Source organism: Sceloporus occidentalis, unplaced genomic scaffold (genome assembly GCF_023333645.1).
Source record: "Sceloporus occidentalis isolate IW3139 unplaced genomic scaffold, rSceOcc1.0.p SCAF_1, whole genome shotgun sequence".
Taxonomy (NCBI): Eukaryota; Metazoa; Chordata; class Lepidosauria; order Squamata; family Phrynosomatidae; genus Sceloporus; species Sceloporus occidentalis.
This window is the reverse complement of record NW_028316981.1, coordinates 320,069,099-320,096,475: the sequence shown is the minus strand read 5'-3', so window position 1 is coordinate 320,096,475 and position 27,377 is coordinate 320,069,099. Positions and strand designations below refer to the sequence as shown.

The 27,377-nt window shown below is 45.7% G+C and overlaps 1 protein-coding gene and 1 pseudogene across 2 annotated transcripts in view; one reads left to right on the top strand and one right to left on the bottom strand.

Moving 5' to 3' along the window:
• The window catches only part of LOC149324290 (uncharacterized), a 380,857-nt pseudogene that overhangs the window by 11,489 nt on the left and 341,991 nt on the right, over nucleotides 1-27,377 (top strand).
• CATSPERH (catsper channel auxiliary subunit eta) overlaps nucleotides 3,082-27,377 on the bottom strand; it is a 32,450-nt gene continuing 8,154 nt past the window's right edge. Inside the window, exons 1-3 of one of the 2 annotated variants that reach the window (XM_089498703.1) lie at nucleotides 6,097-6,270; nucleotides 5,759-5,858; nucleotides 3,082-4,964 (exon numbers count right to left, since the gene is read on the bottom strand). In XM_089498703.1, the coding sequence (XP_089354829.1) occupies nucleotides 4,888-4,964; nucleotides 5,759-5,858; nucleotides 6,097-6,270 (351 nt within the window). In that variant the 3' untranslated portion in view covers nucleotides 3,082-4,887. Of the gene's footprint in view, nucleotides 4,965-5,758; nucleotides 5,859-6,096; nucleotides 6,271-27,377 lie in introns of those variants that run through there. The other variant, XR_016277995.1, reaches the window with a different exon arrangement.

Sequence of the window (27,377 nt, the reverse complement as noted above, 5' to 3'; positions counted from 1 at the left end):
CTGTGAACATCTAGAAGGCAATGCCATAATCACAAAAAGTCAACATGGGTTTCAGAGAAACAAGTCATGCCAGACAAATCTAATCTCTTTCTTTGACAAAATGACCATCTTGGTAGATGAAGGGAATGCTGTGGATATAGTAGATCTTGATTTCAGTAAGGCCTTTGACAAGGTTTCCCATGACATACTTGCAAACAAGCTTGTAAAATGTGGGCTAGACAAGGTAACTGTTACATGGATCTGTAATTGGTTGACCGGCCGAACCCAAAGGATGGTCAGCCATGGCTCCTTTTCATCCTGGAGAGAAGTGACCAGTGGGGTGTCCAGTGGGGCTCTGTCCTGGGCCCAGGGCTATTCAACATCTTTATCAATGACCTGGATGACAGAATTGGGAGCATACTTATCAAATTTGCAGATGACACCAAATTAGGAGGAACAGCTAATACTCCAGAGGACAGGATCAAGATTCAAAATGTCCTGAATAGACTAGAAAGCTGGGCCAAAGCTAACAAAATGAAATTCAACACAGAGAAATGTAAGGTATTGCACTTAGGGCGGAAAAATAAAATGCACAGATATAGGATGGGTGACACCTGGCTGAATGAAACTACGTGTGAAAGGGATCTAGGAGTCCAAGTAGACCACAAGTTGAACATGAGTGAACAGTGTGATGCGGCAGCTAAAAAGGCCAATGCGATTTTAGGCTGCATCAATAGAAGTATAGTGTCTAGATCAAGAGAAGTAATAGTGCCACTGTATTCTGCTTTGGTCAGGCCCCACCTGGAATACTGTGTCCAGTTCTGGGCGCCACAATTCAGAAAGGACACTGAGAAACTGGAGCGTGTCCAAAGGAGGGCGACAAAAATGGTGAAGGGTCTGGAAACCATGCCCTATGAGGAACGACTTAGGGAGCTGGGGATGTTTAGCCTGGAGATAAGAAGGTTAAGAGGTGATATGATGGCCCTGTTTAAATATTTGAAAGGATGTCATGTTGAAGAGGGAGCAAGCTTGTTTTCTGCTGCTCCAGAGAACAGGACCCGGAACAATGGATGCAAGCTCCAGGAAAAGAGATTCCACCTGAACATTAGGAGGAACTTCCTGAGAGTAAGGGCTGTTCGACAGTGGAATGCACTTCCTCGGAGGGTGATAGAGTCTCCTTCCTTGGAGGTCTTTAAACAGAGGCTGGATGGCCATCTGTCAGGGATGCTTTGAATTGGATTTCCTGCATGGCAGGGGGTTGGACTGGATGGCCCTAGTGGTCTCTTCCAGCTCTACGATTCTATGATTCTATGATTAAAGAAACATACGACATATATCACACACAGAATCCAGTCCAGCCCCCTTCTTCTGCCATGCAGGAATACACAGAATCCTAGAGTAGGAAGGGACCCCCAAGGGCCATCCAGTCCAGACCCCTTCTGCCATGCAGAGATAGAGAGAATCCTAGAGTAGGAAGGGACCCCAAGGGTCATCCAGGCCAGCCCCCTTCTTCTGCCATGCAGGAATACACAGAATCCTAGCGTTGGAAGGGATCCCAAGGGCCATCCAGCGCTTGGTAGTTGGCAGTTTGAGGACTTCAGGGAATCCCTAATGGAGGATGAAAGATCCCCAAAGTGGGAAGAGACCCAAACAGGATTTCCGAACCTTAACAACACCTATAGTTCTTTCTGATGCTATAATAGATAGTCCCTGATATAGTCAGTGTTTGCCCGCAAAGAAGGGGTCCTTGGGAGATATAGAGTCTTCCTGAGATATTTGCTGTTCGCTTTCTAACAAAGTGGTTTGTGTCCTTAGTGAAACTGGATCCAAAAGCCAGTAGTAGCCTTTTATCTTGCAAATGGGATTTAATGTTTATTTCCTGGAATGAAACTCCCATCATCCACATGGCCAGAAAGAGGAGGGGGCCCTGTCCTTCAGCAAGGCACCTCTAAGCCATCTGAACTGAGGACTACAACTCCACGTCTTCTTGACTCTTCAGCAATATCTTTCTCTTTCTCCCTTTCTCTCTCTCTCTCTCTTTCTTTCTCTCTCTCTTTCTCCTGCACCATTTTTAACTCCTTCACCTGAAGACAAAGAAGCCAGTGGAGCTTGGAAGGCTTGCAATTTGTATAATATGTGTCTTGTTTGACCCAAGGAAAGCATCCATCCCAGAGTCGAGAAGGAAAGCAACCCATGGATGTCCTGAGCTCATCATTTCAGAGAAACAATGGAGGACTGGTGCCTGAGAGTCCAAAGGGAAGGGAGCCTTTCTCTGGGGCTGAGCAGGACTCCATTTGCCCAGGGAGACCTTCCTCTCTTTCCAGGGCTCCATCCCAGGAACCAAGTCTCAAGGCAAGATGGGGCTCCTGACTGGCCATGAAAGCCACTGGGTGACCTTGGGCAAGTCACATACTTCAGCCTCAGGGGAAGAAGGAGGCCATGGAAGACCCCCTCTGAAGAGGAAACCTGCCAAGAAACCCCCAGGCTTGGAAAATACATGAAGGCACATAACAGCAGGTCTAGATGTGCTGGAGACAAGCTGGTTGAGGTAGTCCTTTTATCGGAGGGGCTATGGAGGGGTTTGACTTGTCCCCGTCCCTCCAAGAACCATCATTGCGCAGGTGAAAGTCACAAGCTCTTTGTTCCTGCTGCCTCCTCAGGAGCCAATAGGCTGGAAGTCCACATTGGGAAAGGTTCCCAGGAGAACTTTTCTAAGATCAATAAAAAGAAGATAGTCTCTACCCACAAGCTTAGAATCTAAACCGCAAAACAAATGGAGAAAGGGGTTTACAGGGAAGCCTTGTTCCACTTGGAAGAGAAGCAATCCAAGGAGAGACGATTCATTTTCATCTGTTTTAAAGGTTTGCATTGGTTTTAATGCCCAAGGCATTTGTTGTTTTGGAAGTCTTTTTCCTTTATCTTCTAGAAGGCAGCCGAGTTTTGTCTCTTGCACTAAAGAATGAGAGGAATCTTGTGGCATCTGAAAGGCTAACATCATTCTCTGGAGTTATCTCTGATAATATGTATATATAGGACTGCAAGACTTGTTCATTGATTTATTAAAATATTTGTAGTGCACCCCATTTCATAGCATCTCATAACTATACCTTAATATCTGTTAACCAGAATATAAAACAAAATCATGAAACAATTGGGGAAATTAAAACAAGGAACTTCAACTCAGCGAGGAGAGCTTATACTAGGAATTGAATAGCATTACAGTACAGACTTTTGCAGGTTGGGCTAAAATCATGTAGGTCCCAAAGGTCTTGGGAAAAGCCAGAATGAAAGAGACAACCATGAGAAACTGATTTCATCACATTTCCACTAAGGAATCTTGGGGAAGAACAGAATAACAGCCAAATGATAGCACTGGAAGAGACCCCCAAGGGGCCATCCAGTCCAAGCCTGTTCTTCTGCCATGCAGGAAAGCACCTTCCAAGTCCTCCCTCTGAAAAGATGGCCATCCAGCCTCTGCTCAAAAACAGCCACAAAAGAAGGAGCCTCCACCAGAGTCTCGGAGGTGGAGATGTCAAGAAGTTCCTCCTAATGTTGAGCTGGAATCTCTTTTCCTGTCGCTTGCATCCGTTGCTCCGTGTTCTAGTTTCTGGAGCAGCAGAAAATAAGTTTGCTCCATCCTCAAAGTGACACCGCTTCAAACACTTAAACAGGGCTATCCTATCACCTCTTAACTGTGTCTTCTCCATAATCCTGATGATGATGGTGATGATGATGTATAAAGGGCAGTCTCCCCGCACTTGGGGCCATCCTCTCCACTGTGCTCCAAATTAAACAGCATATAAATCCAAAATATGAAACAATTTAAAAGGGGACCTTGGTCCCATTGAGCCCCACTGCTTCCCCTCCTCAGCAAAGGTCTCCCCTCTGCAGCCCCTCCATCTTGAAAAGGGGGAGAGAAGGAGGGAAGGAAAGAGGAGGGGAGGGGGGTCTCCAGCCTCGACCTTGCAGGGAGGGGGCCTCTTTTCCTGGAAAGGGCAAGAACTAGACCTTCCTTCCATCTATGGAGCCTGTGAAGGGAGGGGGCTTCCTATCCTGGGGGAGGGCAAGAACTAGATCTTCTCTCCAGCTATGGGGCTTTCAAAAGAAGGGGTCAAGGCAGAGGTTCCTGTGGGCCAAGAGAGGGACCCTGACCTTTCCCCAAATGAGCAGATTCTCCATCTCTCTGTCCAGAAGCAGAGCCCTCTTTCCCAAAATGGCTGCTGAGGGATCCCTATCCCTATCCATCCCCCCCCTTCAGCAGTCCCTTTATGCCTTTTCTTCCCTTGGTACTTTCACTTCCTTCCTTCCTTCCTTCCTTCCTTCCTTCCTTCCTTCCTTCCTTCCTTCCATCCTTCTCCTCTTTTAACCTATGTCCCTTCCAGGGGGTCCAAGGCCCTTTCAGCGTGTTCCCAGAAATGGAAGGGGGGTCTATTCCAGTGCAATTGAAGCTTATACTGTGTGGTACTTTTTGACACAAAAATCTTTTGACTGGGGGGCTCCCCAGAGATGAAGAGGGTGCCCCCCTCCTGGAAGGCCAAAGGGGGGCCTGGCCAGCCCCAATCTGCCTCCAAAAGAGGCATCAGAGGGAGGGTCTCTCCTCTGGGCAGGAGAACCAGCAGAGAAACCTACGGCCCCAGAAGAGAGCAAAGTGCAGCGGCCCCTTTTCCCTCCTCCATTTTCTTTCGGTGCAGAGGGGCTGGGCAGAGAGGCAAAACCATTAACACACTGAAGCAATAGCCTTGTTTGTTAATGTTCTATTAAACTCTCTTGGCTAATCTTGCTTGGCCTTTGGGCCTTGCTTTCACCCGCAGAGACAGGCTGGACAAAGACCCCTCCAGGCCTGGTCGGGAGGGCAGCAGCGTTCCTTCTCTCCCCTTCTTCCTCCTCCTCCTCCTCTGGGGCTGTGATTCAGTATTGCTCCTCTCTGTACTCAATGGTTAAGTAGTCCATGCAGAAGCGGGCAAGGAACAGGCCAAAGTTCAAGGCTGGATGGAAAGAAGGAGGAAGACAGTTAATTTTAGCGCAAACAGAAGAAGGGGTTCCTTCTTAAATTCTAAAATCTTCCAGGTTGACCATGCAGGTTGAGCTTGTCCATGTTCGCTTGTTAGCTGGCCTCTTTCAGGCGTAAAAGTGACCTGTTCATATCTTCCTCTGATGGCAAACCTCCTTTAGAAGTCTGGCCAAAAAACCTATGACAGGATTAGCATAAACCAGAGCTGATGTGAAGGCCCTTAACAACAGCCAATGCTAGCTTAAACCAAGGCATTGTAGTTCAATGAGAACCCCCTCAATGGGAGTTGCCCAAGTTCCCCAAGGAGAGGGAAGGACTATTCCAGTGACGAGACAATTTCCAATGACTTCCAACCAGGATGACTAGTGGTCACAGGGCTGATGGGAATCTCTGCTTGGGAGCAGCAAAGTCAGGAGGGCTTTAGCTATGGCCTAGATGACCCTTGTGGGTCTTACAGCTTCTAAGATTCTACGATCCCAAGCTACCTTGAGTCCCAAACAGGGGGAAAGGTGAGGTATGAATATTTATTTATTTATTTATTTATTTATTTATTTATTTATTTATAAATCCCACAATGATCATCATCACCACTCCAGGCTAATTCAGCAAACTGGAAGCACTTCCCCTTTATTCCTAGCAGGCAGGCATGACCCAATATTTGGAGGCCCACCATTTCTCCATCTCTGGGATAAAGGCCAGAACCCGGCAAAGAGGGCATCTTTCCTAGTTAGCTAGGCTTCCTTTCTCCAGCAGCCTGTGGGAACTTACTAAAAGATGTCAAAGCGAAGCACATCAGGACGTTGTCTTCAGCTTGTAAGGTGTAGATGGTTGCCAGAAGGGCCAAGTAAAAGCTGGTCACATGGGAGAACTGCAGAGACCCAACAGAAGAGGAACAGAAATTGGTTTCTCAGAGGCAAAGCAATGGTATTGGAAAGGACTTTCCAGAGCCCTGAAAGTTGCTTTCAAAAAGCAAAATGGCAACCTCTCCAAGCCCTTTACCACACTGAATCCCATACAGGGAGAAGGATGGTGTAGCGGACACAGTCCCTGACCTATCATGGCAAATTCCTTTCCTGGCAGGATATAAATTAAATATATGAATTTACCAACAGCACTAGCGTATAATGGAAGCTCATGAGGTCTCCCCTTTGGGAGATGAGGAAGTGATACATGTCGCCGATGATGACGCCCGTGTGGATGAGGAAGAGGACCAGCGAGCCGATGGTCAGGATGACTTTGTTTGGAAAGGTGACCGTTATGAAGGGATCCTTCCATCTCATCCTCTGTCAGCTTCTTGGCTGGAGAAGATCTGGGAGCATGAGGCAGATGCTTCGTGAGGCGGTGAAAGAGAGCCACCAACTCAGAGAGAATGCAGGATGCTGCCCCAATGAAGTCACAAGGTTCCGAGGTTCTAGAAGGTTGGGAGGACTGGCTTACTCTGGTTAGCCTTTCCTAATACTTGGAACAGGACTGGCATCTCTCTGTTTACAACTGACCCTCCATATTTGCCAGTTTGACTTTTGCAGATTTGATTATTTGCAGATTAGGTTAATTTGTTCTCTTTAGGAATCTCTAGGTCCTCCAGTGCAGCTCTGCTAGAAGATGACCACAAAATCACGCTGGAGAACCTAGAGATTCCTAGAGAAAAGTGGCATAGAGGTTTGAGTGTTGGACTACGACTCTGAAGAGCAGGGTTCGATCCCCAGTTTGGCCATGAAACCCAATGGGTGACTTTGGGCAAGTCATACTCTCTCAGATTCAGGGGAAGGCAATGGCTTTCAGCGTTCCTCAATGCTTGACCACTCTAGGACTTCCAGCTTCCTTCACAAACCAAGGAACTGCCGCTCCAGAACGTTCAGGTTCCCTCTCAAAGCAAAGAACAACCACTTTAGCACTTTCAGCAGACTTCAACACTTGATTGCTCTAGAACAGCAGTTCTCAATCTGTGGGTCACAGCCTCTTGGGGGGTCAAACGACCCTTTCACAGGGGTCACCTAATACCATCAGAAAACATAACAGTAGCAAAATTACAGTTATGAAGTGCCAACGAAAATAATTTTATGGTTGGGGGTCACCATAACATGAGGAACTGTATTAAATGGTCGCAGCATTAGGAAAATTGAGAATCACTTACCTGGAGGTTCCTAGAGAGAACATATTACTCAAATCTGCAAATCATCCAATTTGCAAACGTCTAAGCTGCAAATGTGGACAGCTGACTGTAATGGAAAACATGCAGGGAAGAAAAAGGCACCCTATTTTCAAGGCAGCTCAAATGCTGGCCAATGAGTCCAAGGCCTGTGTAAGTCAAAAGGCCTTAGCTGGATGTCAGAAAGAAAGCAGGGCCTGTGGCAGGGAGTTCCCTGGTCCAGGAGCAGCCACCTAGAAGGCCCTGCCTCCCTTGTCCTCCTCAAGCCCAGCCATACCGATGGAGGGACAGAGAGGTTTATCAAACGGGGTTTTTCTAGCTCAGAACCAGGGTGAGTGTGAATTGAGCGATGCAGATTCACGTCATAACGTTCATGTATTTTCACACCTGGTTGCTTTCAATGGGAGCCCCTTCTGCGGTGCTTCTGTGGGGCTTCCAAACTGAATCTTTCATGGCTCCTCATTTTGGCGAGTTCACTAAATAAGTGGATTGACGGGATTCGCCTTGAGGGTGGGTTCGAACTCACTGTGGATTGGTCTGGTGTGGAATTCCAATCTGCTGGTGCTCTGGAACACCATCGCAAGACTTCCAGGTTGCAAATCTCCCATGATGCCCTGCTGGAATTTTGCCCCTTTTCCTTCCAGTGGCCCTTTCGGCTTTCAGGGCAACTGGGCTCCATTGGAGCTCTCTCTCTCCTTCCGTCTCCTTCCCCGCTGCACCTTCTGCAGAGGAGCCTGGCCAGCGAGCGCTCTCTCCCTCCCTCCCTCCCTCCCTCTCTCTCTCTCTCTCTCTCTCACACACACACATATACACATACGCACACACAGACACACACACACATATATACACACACATACACACACTCACATATGTACAGTACATACACACACACATATATACACATATATATACACACATAAACACAGACACACTGACATACATACAGACACACACTCACATATATACATACACACATATGTATACACACACACACACACACAAACACACACACAGCTTCTTTTTTGGTGGTGGTAGTGATGTGTGTATGTGTGTGTGTCATCTATAGTGCAAAAATCGGGGGAAATTGTAAAAATGGGGGGAGGGGGTTTGAAAAAGGTGGAAAATCAATGATGGAATATTGTACTTTATCGTGATTCAGGAAAACCAGAGCCCAAAATGGTCTTTATGCTATTTCTTTTCGTGGGCCTTCACATCTCTAGTCTGCGCTCAAGTCATTTCCGGATTTATGGCAACCCTAGTCAGAGAGGGTTTGATTTTGCCATCCTCTGAGGCTGAGAGAGTGTGAGTTGCCCGAGGGGTTTCCTGGGGAGGACAGTTAAACTGGATTATCTCCCCAGTGTGGATGCAACCTAAGAGAAGGCAACAGCTATAAAGGGAAGGAGAGATGTAGATGGAATAGATGAGGAGAATGACAGGAGAATAGATGTAGATCTATCCAAGACGGAGCTACTTGTCTTCCCTCCTAAGCCCACCCTTCAACACTCCTTTTCTGTCTCTGCGGACGCCTCCTCCTTCTCCCTTCCTTCTCGCGGGTGCAGCCACCGCGGGGAGGAAGGGACGGGGGGCCTTTCCTCCTCATCTCCCCGGGGCTGCCAGGCAATCGCGGGGAGAAGGGGATGGGACTACAAACCCCAGCGGGCTTTGCGGCTGGAAGTCCCGCCCCTTTTCCCTCAGCGGCCTCCCTAATTGGCTGGGAGGCCGGGAAGGGGCGGGACTTCCGACTGAAAAGCCCGCTGGGGCTTGTAGGCGGCCAAAATTCCCGCCCCTTCCCCGCCTCCCAACTGATCAGGGAGGCCGCGGGCAGGACTTTCGTCCCCAATGGGGGGGGGGGGTCGCGGCCCAACAAAGGTTGGGAACCACAGATTTAATGGATCTGTGTTAAACACCAAAGACAAAAAACAGCAAAACTGTATGCCATTAAAAGAGTAAATGGTTCATTGCCATTGGAATCCATTCCCCAATTCCACCTGTGGGAACCGAGGAGGGATTTCTCCTTGCAAGCAGAACAAGGGCAGCAAGTGGGGAGCCAGGATAGCCTCCTTGAGGAGGAGGAGGAGGAAGGGGCTTCCAAAACCTGGGAGCAGCCACCAAGAAGGCCCATGTTCTCCCCTCCAACTGGACCTGTGGCTTTTCCCAGCTGGGGATGATGGGATTCCCCAGCACAGGGCTCCTGCAAGAGCAGCAAAAGAGGCCCCAGGGAAAAGCCCAGCCTTTGTGCCTTCCTCCCTGGAGACAGCGGGAGAGCAGCCCTCCTCTTGCACTCCTCTTCTGCAGAAGGAGTGTCTCTGTGACTGTTGTGTGTGTTGTGTACCTTCAAGGTCACTTAGGGCAGCACTCGGGTAAAGCAAAGGAGAGCCAGCGAAGGGAAAAAGTGGATCCAGGGTTGGACTCCTAGTAGCCACTTTCCCCCATTTCCTTTCCTTGTTTATCGATACCTTTTCCCAACTTTTCCTCCATTTAGGCTTATTTTCATTTTTCAGTTTAGATGATAATCAATCTAATTCCATCATTTCATACAATCTGACTAGCCATTTGTCCAGTTCTGTTATTTTATCAACCTTCCAATAACTAGCAAACACCAGCCTAGCAGCTGTTAACATGTAAAAGATGGTTTTACTGTGACTTGATTCTTCTTCATTCCCCAACATATTTAATAACCTCATTTCAGCTTTGGGCTTTATCTTGATTCCCAAAATATTTTGGATTTCCCTTTGTATTTGTTTCCAAAATGATTTAGCCCTATCACAGGACCACCATAGATTATAGTAAGTTCCTATTTCCTTTTGGCATTTCCAACAAGTTCTGGCTATTTTATCTGGCAAGAGATGTCATCTGTACAGTATTTTATAATAATTCTCTTTAACATTTTTGGACAGAGTATTTCAGTCTTTTATTCCAAGTTTTCTCCCATTGTTCCAATTCTATCACCCTCCCAGTTTTGTGCCCATTTAATAATGGCCTCCTTTATTAATTCATCCTCAGTATATCATTCTAGAAGCTTTTTATGGAGTTTAGATAGTGTCTTCTGCTCCGAATGCCATATGAGATCTTCAACATCAGTATTAGAGTTGGAAAAACCTATTTGTTTCTTATCTAGATGATACCTCATATCACTGTCTGTAGAGGAACCAATTTATGTTCCAATTTTCCTCTTTTAAAATTTCGTATGTCTTTATTCTGTTTTCTTTATCTATTAGATCTTTATATCTTATCCAAGTTGCTCCTCTTTTGGGATCCACACTATATAGGGCCTCGTGGGGTGATATCCTTTTTAAATATTCATTCCATAGATGGAAAATCCAGGCTCGGATGTAGTGCTTATTGACCTTTCGGTTTGCTTTCAATTTATCGTAAAATACAACGCCATCCAAACCTGATGTCCGTACTGTCCAGGTTTAATAGTTTTTTTATCCTGTAAGGCTATCCAATCTTTTAAACACATAACAGCACTAACAATAATAATAATAACAACAACTTTGGTGTGACCATTATCTTCACGGCTGCTATTCTCCCCAATAGTGAGAGTTTAAGATCTTGCCAATTATTTTATTTCATTTTTAATTTCTAACCATTTCTTTTGATAATTATTTTTAAACAAATTTGAATTTTTATTTGTCAAGATAATCCCTATATATTTTACTTTGTTGCTCATACTGATACTTGTACTGTTTATCAAACTATTTTGCTCCATGCGGTTCATATTTTTTCTGATGGCTGCTGATTTATATACGTTTATTTTTAGTCCTGAGCTTTGTTCAAAATCTTTTAAGTGTGTTATTAAGCTTTCAATACTTATCGGTAGGTCTTCCAATGTAATCACAATGTCATCCGCATATGCTCTAACTTCCAGACATTCTCCCTTAAATTTAACACCCGGCAAGAAGGAGGTTCCTCCTCCCTCCCTCCCTCCCTCCAGCCCCTCTGCCCTGGTCCAGGCCTCCCAGGGAGAGAAGCTCTGCAGACTTTCCCCCTTCCTTCCCCACTGCCATTCCCTTCTCCTTTTGTGTCTTGTCTCTTTAGACTGTAAGCCAATTAACAATTTGCAAGCCACTCTGACAGCCTTTTGGCTGAAGAGCAGGGTCTAAGTAAATAAATATTATTATATATTATTATGTTGTTTTCATTGCTTAAGCTAATTGAAAGAACCTCTAAGACCAATATAAACAAAAGAGGCAATAGTGGACAGCTCTGTCTGGTACCTGTATATAAAGAAATAGATTCTGTTATTTGTTCATTAACCACAACTCTTGCTGATTGTGTAGTATAGAATAGATGGATTTTTCCCAATCTATAAATCTTTTGCCTGCTTTCATACAAGTCAATGTTCTTATTATAATGTACCAGTCAAGGCTGTCAAATGCCTTTTCAAGATCCAGAAAGATCAGTGCGATCTTTCTCTCACTGTGTAGATCAAAATGTTCAATAATATTTAATCTATATCGTAGGTTTCTTTTAGATGTCTACATATTAGGAAGGAAGCGCACTGATCTCTCTGGATTATTAGTTGTAAAACCTTTTTTCAATCTATTAGCCATGATATCTGCAAACAGTTTGTAGTCTGTATTGAGCAAGGATATCTGTCTGTAGTTCGGTATCAGTATAATGTTGGCTTCTTCCCAAGTTGATGACTCTATCCTTAACTTCTCAAGTTGTTGTTGCTGATGATGTCTTGGAGTCAGACCAGGAACTCCATCAGGGCTCATCTGGAAGAATAGACACCTCCCTTCATAACTGTCATCTTCTGGACTATGAGGGAGTTCACCAGGCAGGCCCAGCTCCATCAGGGCTAGCCTGGAAGAAGAGACTCTTCCCTCCATAACTGTCATCTTCCGTCCTGCGAGGGAGTTGACCAGGCAGGCCCAGCTCCATCAGGGCTAGCCTGGAAGAAGAGACTCCTCCCTTCATAACTGTCATCTTCTGGCCTATCAGGGAGTTGACCAGACAGGCCCAGCTCCATCAGGACTAGCCTGGAAGAAGAGACTCTTCCCTCCATAACTGTCATCTTCCGTCCTGCGAGGGAGTTGACCAGGCAGGCCCAGCTCCATCAGGACTAGCCTGGAAGAAGAGACTCTTCCCTCCATAACTGTCATCTTCTGGCCTGCGAGGGAGCCTGAAGAAGAAGAGCCCTCCCTCTGGTCCATCTGCCTTGGTCCAGGCCTCAGAGGGAGAGAAGAATGCTGGACCTGATCCCCTCCCCACCACCATTCCCTTCTCCTTTTGTGTCGTGTCTTTTTAGATTGTAAGGCTGAGGGCAGGGAACCGTCTATTATCCCCTCTGTTGTAAACTGCCCGGATTCCCATTGATTGGGTGGTATATAAATAAATCCTATTATTATTATTAGACAAAGTAACTGATACGTGGATTTGTAATTGGTTGACCGGCCGAAGCCAAAGGGTGCTCAACAATGGCTCTTTTTCATCCTGGAGAAAAGTGACCAGTGGGGTGTCCAGTGGGGCTCTGTCCTGGGCCCAGTGCTATTCAATATCTTTATCAATGACTTGGATGACAGCATTAAGAGCATACTTATCAAATTTGCAGATGACACCAAATTAGGAGGAATAGCTAATACTCCAGAGGACAGGATCAAGATTCAAAATGATCTGAATAGACTTGAAAGCTGGACCAAAGCAAACAAAATGAAATTCAACTGGGAGAAGTGGAAGGTACTGCACTTAGGGCAGAAAAATGAAATGCACAGATATAGGATCATGGGGGACACATGGCTGAATGAAAGTACATGTGAAAGTGATCTAGGAGTCCAAGTAGACCACAGGTTGAACATGAGTGAACAGTTTGATGAAGCAGCTAAAAAGGCCAATGTGATTTTAGGCTGCATCAATAAAAGTATAGTGTCTAGATCAAGAGAAGTCATAGTTCCACTCTATTCTGCTCTGATCAGGCCCCACCTGGAATATTGTGTCCAGTTCTGGGCAGCACAATTTAAAAAGGATGTGGAGAAACTGGAGCCATGTTTCCAAGGGAGGGCAACTAAAAAGGTGAAGAGTCTGGAAACCATGCCTTATGAGGAACGACTGAGGGAGCTGGAGATGTTTAGCCTGGAGAAGAGAAGGTTAAGAGGTGATATGAGAGCCCTGTTTAAATAGAATCATAGAATCATAGAGTTGGAAGAGACCGCAAGGGCCACCCAGTACAACCCCCTTCTGCCATGCAGGAAATCCAAATCAAAGCATCCTTGACAGATGGCCATCCAGCCTCTGTTTAAAGACCTCCAAGGAAGGAGACTCCATCACCCTCCGAGGAAGGAGTGCATTCCACTGTCGAACAGCCCTTACTGTCAGGAAGTTCCTCCTAATGTTCAGGTGGAATCTCTTTTCCTGGAGCTTGCATCCCTTGCTCCGGGTCCTATTCTCTGGAGCAGCAGAAAACAATCTTGCTCCCTCCTCAATATGACATCCCTTCAAATATTTAAACAGGGCTATCATATTACCTCTTAACCTTCTCTTCTCCCAGCTCTCTTCCAAATCTATGATTCTATGATTCTAGGCGGAGGACGGGGGCTCGTCTAGGTCTGACAGACCCTGAAGGGTTTTTGTGAAGAGAAAGGAGGTGGCAGGAGGGGCTTCTCATAAGAAGAGAGGGATGAAGCTGGAAAAGGGGTGCAAGGAGGGAAGGATGGTGGGTGGGAGAGAGAGGGGCTTTCCCACTTCTAGGGTTAAAGGAACAGTGGAGCAAAGGAAGATGGGAAAGAGGGAAGGGATGAGAAGGAGAGATGAAGGAGAGAAAGGGGGAATGAGAGACAGACACCCTAAAGGGAGGTGAAAAGCATTTGGGGCTTTTGAGTTGGCCCAAAAAGTGTGTTGTTGTTTTGTGGGTTTGGGATTTTGGTCTGTTTTACTCCTCTCCCTGAATGTGCTTAATTTTTTCCCCTATTTTTAAACTATGTATTTTAAGCAGAATTGACAGTAATCATCTTTACCTTCGTAAGGTACGCTCTTAAAACCATTTTGTAGAAGTAGCACCATCTGACTCTACGATTGTTTTAAATGAGAAATACTCTCTCTCTCTCTCTCTCTCTCTCTATATATATATATATATATATATTCAAATTATTATTATTATTATTATTAACCGTTATTTATAAAGCGCTGTACATTTACACAGCGCTGTACATACAATCTTTTTAATTGGATGGTTCCCTGCCCTCAGGCTTACAATCTAAAGACACGACACAAAAGGAGAAGGGAAAGGTGGTGGAGAAGGGGATGAGGTCCAGCAGTTCCTCTCTCCCTCCAAGGCCTGGACCAATGCAGATGGACTGGAGGGCAAACACATGATGTATACACACAGGCATATAGCCTTCCCTCCCTTCTTCTCCCTTTCCCTCCGGAGTCCAACTCCTTACCTTGGGCTCCATTCTGGCCTCCTCCAAGTCTCCTCAGACCAAGGGAGGGAGGGAGGGAGTCCCAGTGCCTTGGAGCCCAAGCAGCAAAGTCCTTCCCTTCTTGCTCCATTGTCTCCTATTCTCTGGAGCAGCAGAAAACAAGCTTGATCCTTCCTCAATATGACATCCCTTCAAGTATTTAAACAGGGCTATCATCATATCACCTCTTAACCTTTTCTTCTCCAGGCAAAACATCCCCAGCTCCCTAAGTCTCTCCTCATAGGGCTTCATGGTTTCGAGACCCTTCACCATTTTAGTCACCCTCCTTTGGACACGTTCCAGTTTCTCAATGTCCTTTCTGAATTGTGATGCCCAGACACAGGGTTATTCCAAGTGAGGACAAACCAATGCAGAATAAAGCGGCACTATTATTTCTTTTGATCTGACACTAAACTTCTGTTGATGCAGGCTAGAATTGCATTGGCCTTTTTAGCTGCTGCATCACATTACTGACCCATGTTCAACAGTTGTGGATGATGGGTTCAGCAAGATAGAGTGACGTAGGCAAGAGGACCCAAGATAACGCTGAGAATTCAGTGTTTCTTTAAGCCGGCCGTCCCCAGTGGAATTCCTATTCCAAAAGTCAAACTGGGGCCCAAAACAAAAGGCAATGGTTACCTTCATAGGGGTTCAAAGAGACTCTAGTCTAATACATCTCATTGGTCACAGGAAATGTAACCATACTGAACTTTCTTACAATCATATCAAAGATATATGAATACATTAAAATATACTTAAGGCACATTTGGTTGCATTCCTTCCTCTTGGCACCTATGTGTTACTTTGCCCCCCTTCCCCTGCCAGGGATGCTGCTCTCTTATCTCTTTAACATATTATGGCTCTTTAGAAGAATACCAGGAGCCAAATGAAGCCTTGAAGAACAAGGGGTCATTCCGTTCTGTAAACATCCCTGCATCCTTGCTGGGGCCCTAATTTAAATTCCTTTTCCTGTATACAGTCAGAGCAAACGCTTTTGTTAATAGCTTCTAAAATGGCTTTTCACATTCTTTATAGAGTTCTAAGCTACTCATTGATTACTGAAATATCTCCATCTCATTCCCCCCTTTGATGGTTTATCCATTTTTATATTGCATAATACCATCATTTATCGTGCCTGTACAAAGTATTGTGATTCTAGCATCATTTCCGGTGTCTGTAAGTTGGACACAGCACACTCTTGGGAAGCGGCATTGCTTGATTTATAGTCTGCCTCTTCGATCAGACGGCTATGATTTCGGAATAGCTTGTGTCTGCTAAACATCTCAAAAGTTACAAATCTGTCCCAAAGGTGTTGAAGCATCTTTCCTGTTTGCAACTCCTAAGTAGGCTTCCCTGTGTACGTAGTGTCCTCACCTGAAGCCTATGGAAGCCTATGGACATATCCCATCATGCCATCTGTTAGGGTCAGAAGGAAAAATGCCAGCACACGGAGGACATTCTGTCCCAAAGTCTGAAACAACACACAAAACCCAAACACATCTTAGATCTCAAAGCACTTTATCATCTCAGGTCTGAAAACACTTCTCAGATCTGGTGGTATCATAGAAGCATAGAATCATAGAGTTGGAAGAGACCCCAATGGCCATCCAGTCCAACCCCATTCTGCCATGCAGGAAATCACAATCAAAGCATCCCCAACAGATGGCCATCCAGCCTCTGCTTAAAGACCTCCAAGGAAGGAGACTACACCACAAACTCCAAGGGAGTGTGTTCCACTGTTGAACAGCCCTTACTCTCAGGAAGTTCCACCTAATGTTGAGGTGGAATCTCTTTTCCTGTAGTTTGCATCCGTTGCTCCGGGTCCTAGTCTCTGGAGCAGCAGAAAACAAGCTTGCTCCCTCCTCAATATGACATCCTTTCAAATATTTAAACAGGGCTATCATATCACCTCTTAACCTTCTCTTCTCCAGGCTAAACATCCCCAGCTCCCTAAGTCATTCCTCATAGGGCATGGTTTCCAGACCTTTCACCATTTTAGTCGCCCTCCTTTGGACACATGGCTCCAGTTTCTCAATGTCCTTTTTGAATTGTGGGCCCAGAACTGGACATAATATTATTCCAGGTGAGGCCTGACCAGAGCAGAATACAGTGGCACTATTACTTCTCTTGATCTAGACACTATACTTTTATTGATGCAGCCTAGAATTGCATTGGCCTTTTTAGCTGCCGCATCACACTGTTGACTCATGTTCAACTTATGGTCTACTTGGACTCCTAGATGTCTTTCACATGTACTTTCATTCAGCAATGTGTCTCCCATCCTATATCTCTGCATTTCATTTTTCTGCCCTAAGTGCAGTACCTTACATTTCTCTGTGTTGAATTTCATTTTGTTAGCTTTGGCCCACCTTTCGAGTCTATTCAGATCATTTTGAATGTTGATAATAAATAATAATAATAATAAAAGCTTTATTTATATACCGCCCTTCGAAACATCAGGGCGGTTTACAACAGTGCAAAATACAATTACATAAAATAACAAAGCAAAAAACCACAAACAACAGTGCAATTAAAATAAAACTCCTGCCAAGTCTTCAGTGCTGCTGGTAGAAGGACAAGGGGGGGGGGGGGGGAGAAACGCATTCAAAAGGGAGGAATCAGGGGTATGCCTGCCTGAAGAGGAATGTTTTTAACCCCTTCTTAAAATGGGCCAAGGAGGTGGCCGAGCGGAGCTCAGCAGGCAGCGAGTTCCAGAGGGTGGGGGCCGAGGTGGAAAAGGCCCTTCTAGAGGTGTTAACTAATCTGACCTCTGGAACTACTAATAGATGCTGCCCTGTTGATCTGAGTGTGCGGGACGGATTGTACAGAGACAGGCGGTCCTCTAAGTACCCTGGGCCCAAGCCATTTAGGGCTTTATAGGTTATAACCAACACTTTGTATTGCGCCCGGAAGCGGATAGGCAGCCAGTTAAGGTCTTTTAAGACCGGTGTTATATGGCTGGCCCTAGATGTATTAGTGACCAGCCTCGCCACCATATTCTGCACCAATTGCAGCTTCCGGGTATGGTACAAGGGTTGCCCCATGTAGAGCGCATTGCAGAAATCCAGTTGAGAGGTTACCAGAGCATGTACTACCGTTTCAAGGTCCCCCCGGCTCAGGTAGGGACGCAGCTGGCGTATCAGCCGAAGCTGATAACAGGTGCTCCTGACCGTCGCATCCACCTGGGATGTAAGGTGGAGCGACGAGTCAAGGAGCACCCCCAGACTGCGTACTGAGTCACGGGAAGCGTGACCCTGTTCAGGACAGGTGGAACCACCACCATTCCGGGCCGGGGGAACCTATCACGAGCACTTCCGTTTTCTCTGGATTCAAGCTGAGTCTGTTTTCCCTCATCCAGCCCATTACCGACTCCAGACAGGCCACGAGAGGAGAGATGCCATCCCCGGTCACTGCATCAGTCGGAGACATAGAGAAGACTATTTGGATGTCATCAGCGTACTGATAACCCCGCGCCCCATGTCTCCGGATGATCTCTCCCAGCGGTTTCATGTAAATGTTAAATAGCATGGGAGACAGAATGGCTCCTTGAGGGACCCCCGTTTTAAGGGGCCTCTCGTCGGAACACACGTCTCCCAGCTGCACCATCTGGGACCTCCCGGAGAGGTAGGATCGGAACCACTGGAGTGCAGTGCCCCCGATTCCCACCTCTGCCAGGCGCTCCAGAAGGATACCATGGTCTATGGTATCGAAAGCCGCTGAGATGTCTAAGAGCACTAACAGGGGCACGCTACCCCTGTCCATGCCCAGACAGAGATCATTGACCAACCCCATAGCCCGCCCGAAAGCCGGTTTGAAATGGGTCTAGATAATCCGTTTCATCCAAGATTGATTGGAGCTGGATCGCAACCGCCCTCTCGATCACCTTCCCCAGAAATGGCAATAGCGAAACAGGCCGGTAATTGTTGTGCATCAGGGGGTCGAGGGAGGGCTTTTTCAACAAAGGTCTTACAGTGGCCAATTTTAAATTAGATGGAAATTGCCCATCCCTCAGAGATGTATTAATGATCCGGTGTAACATTGATGTTACTACCGGTCCCCCCTGAGCCACTAGCCATGAGGGACAGGGATCGAGGGAGCAGGTCGTCTTCCTAACACTCCTAAGGATCTTGTCCACATCCTGGGTACTCACAGACTCAAAGTGATCCAGTATAACCGAATCCACGGAAGCTCTGGACACCTCTACTCTGGTTTCTACTCTAAAACTGGCATCTAGACCTTTGCTTATCCGAGAGATTTTATCCGTGAAGAAGTTGTTAAATTGGTCACAGCAAGCTTTTGATGGTTCAAGAATAGGGTTCAGAGCAGGAGGGAGCTGAGTTAGCTCCCTCACTACCCTGAACAGCTCTGCTGGACGCGACTCCGCGGACGTGACACGTGCACCATAGAACAAGTTCTTAGCTGCACGTATCGCCTCTCCGTAGTCCTCCAAAAGATGGTCTAGGAGAGTCTGGTCGGATAAGCGCTGGTGTTTCCGCCAGCGGTGCTCTAGCTGTCGCAGAACCCGCTTCCTTGCCCGGAGATCTTCCGTATACCAGGGCTTCCTTTTGGAGGCAGGTCTGAGAGGGCGCTTGGGAGCGATACTGTGTATAGCCCTAGAGAGATTAGTATCCCAGATGTTAACCAGGGCATCAACAGAATCGCCGTCGGTTCCAACCGTGTACCCCTCTAGGGCTTCTTGGAACCTTTTGGGTTCCATCAGCCTTCGAGGGTGGACCATCCTAATAGGTCCGCCACCCCCGGGAGGGATCTGGGTACAAGCCTTGATTTTTGCCTCCACCAGGAAATGATCCGTCCATGACAGGGCGGAAATATTAGTTATTTCCACCCATGGAATTTCCATGTCCGTACAAAAGACCATATCAAGTGTATTACCTGCAAAATGCGTCGGACCTGTGACCAGCTGTGACAGGCCCATGGATGTCATGGTATCCATGAATTCCCGAGCCGCACCGGATGGAACATAGTTGGCCGCGAAGGGGATGTTGAAGTCTCCCAGGACCAGAAGCCTGGGGGACTCCAGCATCAGCTCCGAGACCAACTGTGTCAGCTCGTTAAGGGAGTCTGTTAGCGCACGGGGTGGCCGATACACCAACAAGATCCCTAGACTGTCTCTGGCCTTCAGGGTCAAGTAAATACACTCGATGTAGGAAGTTTGATGAACATGGTTCCTGGTTAGAGACAAAGTGTTCTTGTACACCAAGGCGACACCCCCCCCCCGCCCACCTCACCTGGTCTGGTCCTTCACTGAGTACCCGGCAGATCCTGTCCTCTGGAGTATTAACTATTCCTCCTAATTTGGTGTCATCTGCAAATTTGATAAGTGTGCTCCCAATTCCTTCATCCAGGTCATTGATAAAGATGTTGAATAGCACTGGGCCCAGGACAGAGCCCCACTGGACACCCCACTGGTCACTTCTCTCCAGGATGAAAAGGAGCCATTGTTGAGCACCCTTTGGGTTCGGCCGGTCAACCAATTACAGATCCATGTAACAGTTCCTTTGTCTAGCCCACATTTTACAAGCTTGTTTGCAAGAATGTCATGGGAAACCTTGTCAAAGGCCTTACTGAAATCAAGATATACTATATCCACAGCATTCCCTTCATCTACCAAGCTGGTAATTTTATCAAAGAAAGAGATTAGATTTGTCTGGCATGACTTCTTTCTCTGAAACCCATGTTGACTTTTTGTGATTATGGCATTGCCTTCTAGATGTTCACAGACTCTCTCTTTAATGATTTGCTCCAGAATCTTTCCTAGAACTGATGTCAGACTAACTGGACGATAATTGTTGGGATCCTCTTTCTTCCCCTTTTTGAAGATGGGGACAACGTTTGCCCTCCTCCAGTCGGCTGGGATCTCTCCTGTTCTCCAGGAGTTTTCAAATATGATTGCCAATGGCTCTGATATTACATTTGCCAGTTCTTTTAATGCCCTTGGATGGAGTTCATCTGGTCCCGGAGACTTAAATTCATTTAGATTAACAAGGTGTTCCTCTACTATCTCTTTGCTTATTCTGTGCTGAAATTCCCCTATTCTGTCCTCTGCTCCATTATCTTCAGGTTGAGCACCCTTTGCCTTTTCTCTAGTAGAACAGCTGAAAACAAGTCCATCATCTCAAAACTTCAGGCACATTGCCACAATGGAAAGGCTTTTATATTTTAAATGAAATCAGATAGTTCCAAAATTTTGCTTAGCCCTTTTATGCTTTTGATTTACTAGAGGTGCCATGAAAACAGAAGTTCTTTATAACAGACTTTGGTGACTAACAGTATCCAGGAATAAAACTATAACAGGAACCATGAAAGCACAGCTAAGTCCGTCTTGAAGCCCAAAGCCATGTTTTAGCTAGCAACACCAACTCCAAATCACATCTAATGGCGGGTAGCTCTAAAAAAGATGAAACTGGGACAATGTCTTCCCATCTATGCATTCTTGTTGGTACTTAGCCTTAGTTTTCCATTTTCCCATCCAGATCTGTTGCTGTGATCCCTCTCTAGACTTCTCTCTCTGTCTTGGGTTTACAGATGAGATCGATCTCCAATCAGTCTTGGGAAATGTACATCTGGGTAGACATCCCTTGTAACTTTGCATTTTGTATTCCTCTTCACCAGGATGACATTTCTCTATTTGGGTCCAGTTTCTATCAAAGATATGTATTTCTGGTTGTCAGCTTAGGGAAATGCTCAACTTTAGCCCTCTTCCACAGTCCACAAAATCTCAGCCAAATTGGAAAAAACTTTAAACAAAGTTCGGACTTTTGTTTTCTTCTTGGGACGGACAGGACAAAAGCTTTAGCCATGCTTCGGCAATCTAGCCCTCTAGTGATCACTTTTAAGTAGTGCAGGAAAACGCTCAACCTCTCAGCTCTCTTGAAAATAAAACCTTTCCCTTTGCAATTCTAAGAGATGTTATTCAGTTCTTTCCTCAGTTCCTGGCCCTCCGAGGACTAAAGATCAGTCGACTTATCTCCCTTTGTTTGCTTTGTTGGCAGTGAAGAAGCCTTCTTCTTTTCAGTTCCTTTTCTGCTTTGGGCATTTGCCGGAACCAGGATTTCAACTGCAGCTTCAGTCATTAACATCGCCTTTTCCTTCCCTTGCAAAAACATTTTTTCCTCAAAAGCTGTTGGCAATCTCCCTGTTTTCCTTATTATTATTTTGTATGTTTTTGCTCTGATGGCGAGCTCTACAGCTTCAGGATCTCACTTCGATTTGGATTTCCTGCATGGCAGAATAAGGTTGGACTGGATGGCCCTTGCGGTCTCTTCCAACTCTATGAGTCTATGATTCTATGATTCATGGATTAATCCACAACTACAAAGCTCTAGTAAATTGTAACTTTTCCTTCTTGTTTTTAAACCATTATAACAACAAGGCTTTTTCTCTCCTTTGACTCAGTTTCCTCTGTTATCTTTCCTTTCTCCTGGGCCCTGGTTAAATCTCATTGCTGCCAGATGTTCTTTAGTATTTAGGGGGTGTTCTCATAAAATTCCCACCTCGCTAACTAAGATTTTTCCTAGATTCATGACTGTATGAGGATGAAAGGTTTCCAAATTAATCCAGAGTAAATAACTGGGCACCATTATGGACTAGGTATCACTGCTAGTGTTACTTCAGGAAGTTGTATGACTAGCCATCTGGAACTCATTATTATTATTATTATTATTATTCACCTTTATTTATGAAGTGCTGTAAATTTACACAGCGCTGTAGATGCCACCTTTTTAGTTAGAGGGTTCCCTGCCCTCAGGCTTCCAATCTAAAAAGACATGACACAGAAGGAGAAGAAGGGAAAGGTGCAGGGGAAGGGTCAGAGGTCCAGCAGTTCCTCTCTGCCTCCGAGGCCTGGACCAAGGCAGATGGACTGGAGGGAGGGCTTGGCTTCATCATGGATGGTTAATCTTCCTCCAGGGAAAATACATACTCTCAAGTAGGATAATACATATACAATACATAGCAATACAGGAAATGGTTCGATAAACAGGCACCAAAAGGACATCAGATAGCAAGTGAGAATTATGCAATGCCTGGGAAGGCTTCTCGGAACAGGATGGTCTTCAGCTCCGTTTTGAAGCTGGTTAAAGAGGCGATGGCTCTTGCTTGCAAGGCACACAACACAGACAATTCTCATAACACTGATACAAATTCCAGGAACTGTGTCTAAACTGGGATAGGCAGTATCAGTTAGATCAAAGAAACTCTAAGGCAATGACAACAGGCTATGCTGAGAATGTACAGTAAACCAAATCAAACCCCATAAGCGTGTCGATCACAAAATAATTGAGGCAGTCAATTATGGCTAAACTAAATCAGCATTAAAGCATTGACTTTGCATGAGCATATAGTACAAGACGATCAGAAAACAAACATAGAAAGCATAAGCATGCATGAGCATTGTACTGAAAAGAGTACATCACCACGATTTATGAGCCCTTGGACAAATGTCCAAAAGGTTAAGGTAGCTTGTAACAGAATCTATGGTCATCTTGGCTCCAAAGCCAACACAAAGGAACCAATGTTCAAAAAAAGTGAGTTAGAACCAAATTTGGTCTCAATAGCCACAACTTGGAACCAATGTCCAGGAATCTTTTTGCAGGTTATGTAGTAGTGTAGAATGTGTATATTAACATATCTATCAAATTTGGACCAGATTGAAGAACGTTTCATGCAAAGTTTGGACTCTAAGCAGTAACGGACAGGCAGAAAATTGTAGAATAGCACCTTGGTGTGCCACTGGCAGACTGCAGGAAAAACTTCTGGAGCATGATATCAGTTAGCTGAGTCCATTTGGGAGACAAAGAACATACTCTCCAAACACATGACCAATGTCTCTGAGGCTGGAGCAAAGAAATGGCTGCTCAAACCTGGAATCTGAGCTCTGCTCATGCTTTTCCTAGTCGCATGAACAGTGTCTATGAGGCAGTAGCATTGTGTATTGTGGCAAAGTTTGCTTATCTCTGTGACTACAGGCAGGATGATATCCAAAGTCTATATAGCCTTTGATACCCACTGTCTTCCTAAGCCATCCCTAAATGGGCACAAAGTGTGTTGCCAGGGAAGCAGGGTCTCAAATGCGGGCATCTATTTGTGGTTTCCCTATAGGAGGAAGAGAAACAATGCTCCAGGATCCACAGGTTGCTTTGGCGCCAGTCTGGACAACCACAATGGTGCGAGTGCGAATCTGAGGACATCTATCCTATAGGACCGTTGGGCACAGCTGCACATCTCCACATCGATGGAGCACGGGTTAGAATAAACTGGGCTTACCTTCCCAAGAGAATTGAAAGGAGGGTAGTGATAGCGCAGAGTGAAGAGATACATGCATTAGGCTCTGGAAAAGAGGACAGTCCCCTTTTCCTGTCGTCCCCCCCCTCGCCTCTGGCAGAGACCAGGCGGTTTTGTTGTGGCAGGTTGCAAAGACACAGAGTGATACAGAGAGCCAACGCTCATGCAAAGAGAAATCACAATAAAGGAGAGCCTTCTGAGGCTGAGAGAGTGTGCCAGTCATGTTATCTTAAGGCTGAGATAGTGGCACACTGAGACTAAGGTTAGTTGGGACCATGGGGAGCAACTCTCACAAGGGCTCCCTGTGGTTTTGCGGGGTTAAGAAATGTCTGTGGGGTGCAGAGGCATGACTGGATGAAATCAGGGGTGTCCCTTCGAAAATCCCCCCCCTCCTGCCCTTGCAACCTCTGAGACAGTTCTATTTGGAGATCTGGCCTCCAATGGAATGAGTGGGAGTTTTCTCCAGCTATTCATTACTTAAAATGAAAAATAAAAGGCTAAAATAAACTGGAGTAGTCTCAAGGAACTGTTTTGGCCTGGAAAGACGCGCTGTGCCCACCACAACCACCTGCAGAGTTGAACCACGTCGACAGGACACCAGGGAGAAGGGATCTGAAGAGATGTCTGCAAAGGTATTCAGGCCAAGAAGGAAAATATTCCTTGACCACTGCAAACGGCCTTGAGCTCCCGGCTGAAGGAATAAGGACAAGAGCACTTCACACTTTACACGAGGGCTTGAATAAATAAGTAACTTTGTCAACCAAACAACCATAACAACAAAAACCAGAGAGGCAGTTACTCTTACACCAACTGTCATAACTGACACTCTCTCTCAGAAGGACTGACTGCATCAACATTCCGTAATGCAAGTGTCAACTGTTAACTGCCACTGGAACTTGACTGTTTACAATACTTAGCTTACAGCTCTATCTTGTGGTCACACAAATGTCATTTCCTAACAGGAACACCCCCAAAATTGTCTTTAAAACAAAACCTCATTTTAAAATTGTGGCTACCAGAGGTGATTTGTAGTACCCACTAGGCATGCTGATGAAACAGCAAGACTTTACAGCAACACTGCATCCTTTCTGAGACATGGATGCAGGAAGCAAAACATTAAGATGGCCCCAAACAAAACTTGATAACTGATGGTATAAAACAAAATAAAAAACAGGCTGGAGCACTGAAATTAATTGCCAAAACAGAAACAGTAACAACCCCTTTTAGGCACAAATTAAGTACAAATAGAATTTGGGAAAGTCTTTTCCACATTGTATTAAAACAAACCAACATAACAGGCAAAATAAAACCAAAATCCAGGTTGAATGAAAACAGTCCAACAGCCAAAATAAAGCAAATAGGTAAGAAAAAAGCCCTTTTGAAAAAGGAAGTCTTCTAAACCTTCTCCTCCCGCTAACAATAAAATCACTTGGAACAAGAAAAAGGGAGGATAGAAAGGAAAACGTATTATTGTTGTTGGATCTGACCAGGGCTTGTAGCAGCTCTGATGGACCTTCTTAGATCTACTGGGCATTTGAAGAGGACCGCCTTTGTCCTTGAGGCCAGAGAGTGTTCAGGTCACTAACTCTCAGCCCAGCAAAGGACCCAAAGAGCACTATACATTTCTTCCAGGTCCACCTTTAGGCTGAGGATGAAGAGAACTCCTGAGCATGTGAAGGATGCAGGAAAGCATAGCAAGCGGGAAACTTATTAATGGTCAGCAACCTGAACTCTGAAGAGACTGTGAGAGAAAACCCTTTGAATTGGTATTTGAAAGGGGGCATTCCTTAAAGCCATTTAGAAAGAATGGCAAAAGCCCAAATTATAGCAACTCACCCCCCCCCCCTGGCCCTTGGGAGGCAAGAAGGAAAACAAAGCCAAGAGGCCAGAGAGAGAGTAGCAGAGTCACAGACTCACGACCGCTCACAGCAAAAAGTACGGGATATGAAGACAAAACTTTCTTTGGGTGGATGACAGCACAGTAGAGGACAGAAAGAGGGATGGGGAGGACGCTCTCTTTTCAAACAGAACAATGGGATCTCAAAAGGCAAGGAAAGGGGACAGTCTCATTCTGCGCTCTTTAGGATGATGGGCTACGGAGTACAAGAAAAACCAACTATCCTGAGCCCATCTCCCTCACAGGTTGCTGTGGGACACACATCTGGCTTCTTAGGGGAAACGGACAACAAGAGAGATCCCGGGGGTTGACCATCCAGAGGAGAAGGGGAAAAGCAGAGTGCCTCTAAGTACCACTAAGTACAGGTCCTAAACTGAGCAAGTCCTGCAAGACCTTCTGAGTGGCTGAAAGAGATCTGATGAGCATGTCAAGAAGAGAGCCCTTTGTCTTTGTGAGACGGCCAGAGATATTTGAGCCAGAAGGTGTGACTCAGTCACCTATTCACAGCCCAAAGAAAAACCCAAGAACAAAGGAACGATGGAAAAGCCATCTTACTCAAATCCCACTTCTAGGAGGGGAAAAGAAAGAAGAGCCCTGGACATGATGTTTGGGGTGCAAGAAACAGGAGTTAGAGCAAGAGAAGCCTTATTATTCTTACTCTTATTCTTGTTTTCTCCCCAGCAACTGATCTAGGAAAAGCTTGCGAGAGAGAGAGCGCCTTTTGCCATTGACTTAAAGGGGCAATTAGCTTTTCAGAAGGAAGGGCTAAAGCACAGTCCTTCAGAAGTGGCAATTTTAGAGGCCAGAAAGAGTGACCGGTTACAATCTCTGGGAAGCAAGAGACAAAACAATTCAAGAAGCCAGAAAGGGTAGCTGGGTCACATAGTCACAACCACGCAAAACCAAAGAACTACGACCTTCGTGTGAAAGAGAGCACAGAAAGAGAGGGACATGAATCTGCTTACCCTTCTTTTAAACAGAGCAAAGAAATCAAAAGAGAAGCATGGTCATGCTGCCGTTTTCAGAATGACTGCTTCGGCAGTGCAAGAAAAACCAAACATCCAACAAAAATGTGAGCATCCCCCTAAAACAGCGCCGCTCAATCTCTGGAGAATGCAGGTGAAACAAGCAACTTATCACCCAGGGGATGATGGAAGAGGCAACCCTTTTACTGTGCCTGGCCTGGTTTCTAGTCTCCCTCACAGCTTGCTGTGTTTTGTAAATCGCGCTCCTTAGGGAGAGAGAGAGAGAGAGAGGAAACCAAACATTTTGGATGACCAGCCCATGGAGAAGAAAGAAGACGTAGGTTTTTCTAAGTACCACCAAGTACAAGGTTTTAACTCAAAGGAAATGCTAAGGTTTCTTTGTCTATAGGATTTGTGCACCCTCAAGAAACCAAACCATATTTGATCACCTCAAAACAACAGCAAATTAGTCCCAGATTTGTGTCAAAGGAGAAAGACTAGAAACTCCACAACTCTGCCTTTGGGTCCATGCCTTTCAGTCACACACATCTCCCCAAACTCCTACGCGGCACAAACAAGGATCCACAACCAAAGGACCAGCTAAATAAAACCCTTTATAGACTGAGGTCTATGGGGGAAGCTTTTGTTAATCACTTCTAACATGGCTTTT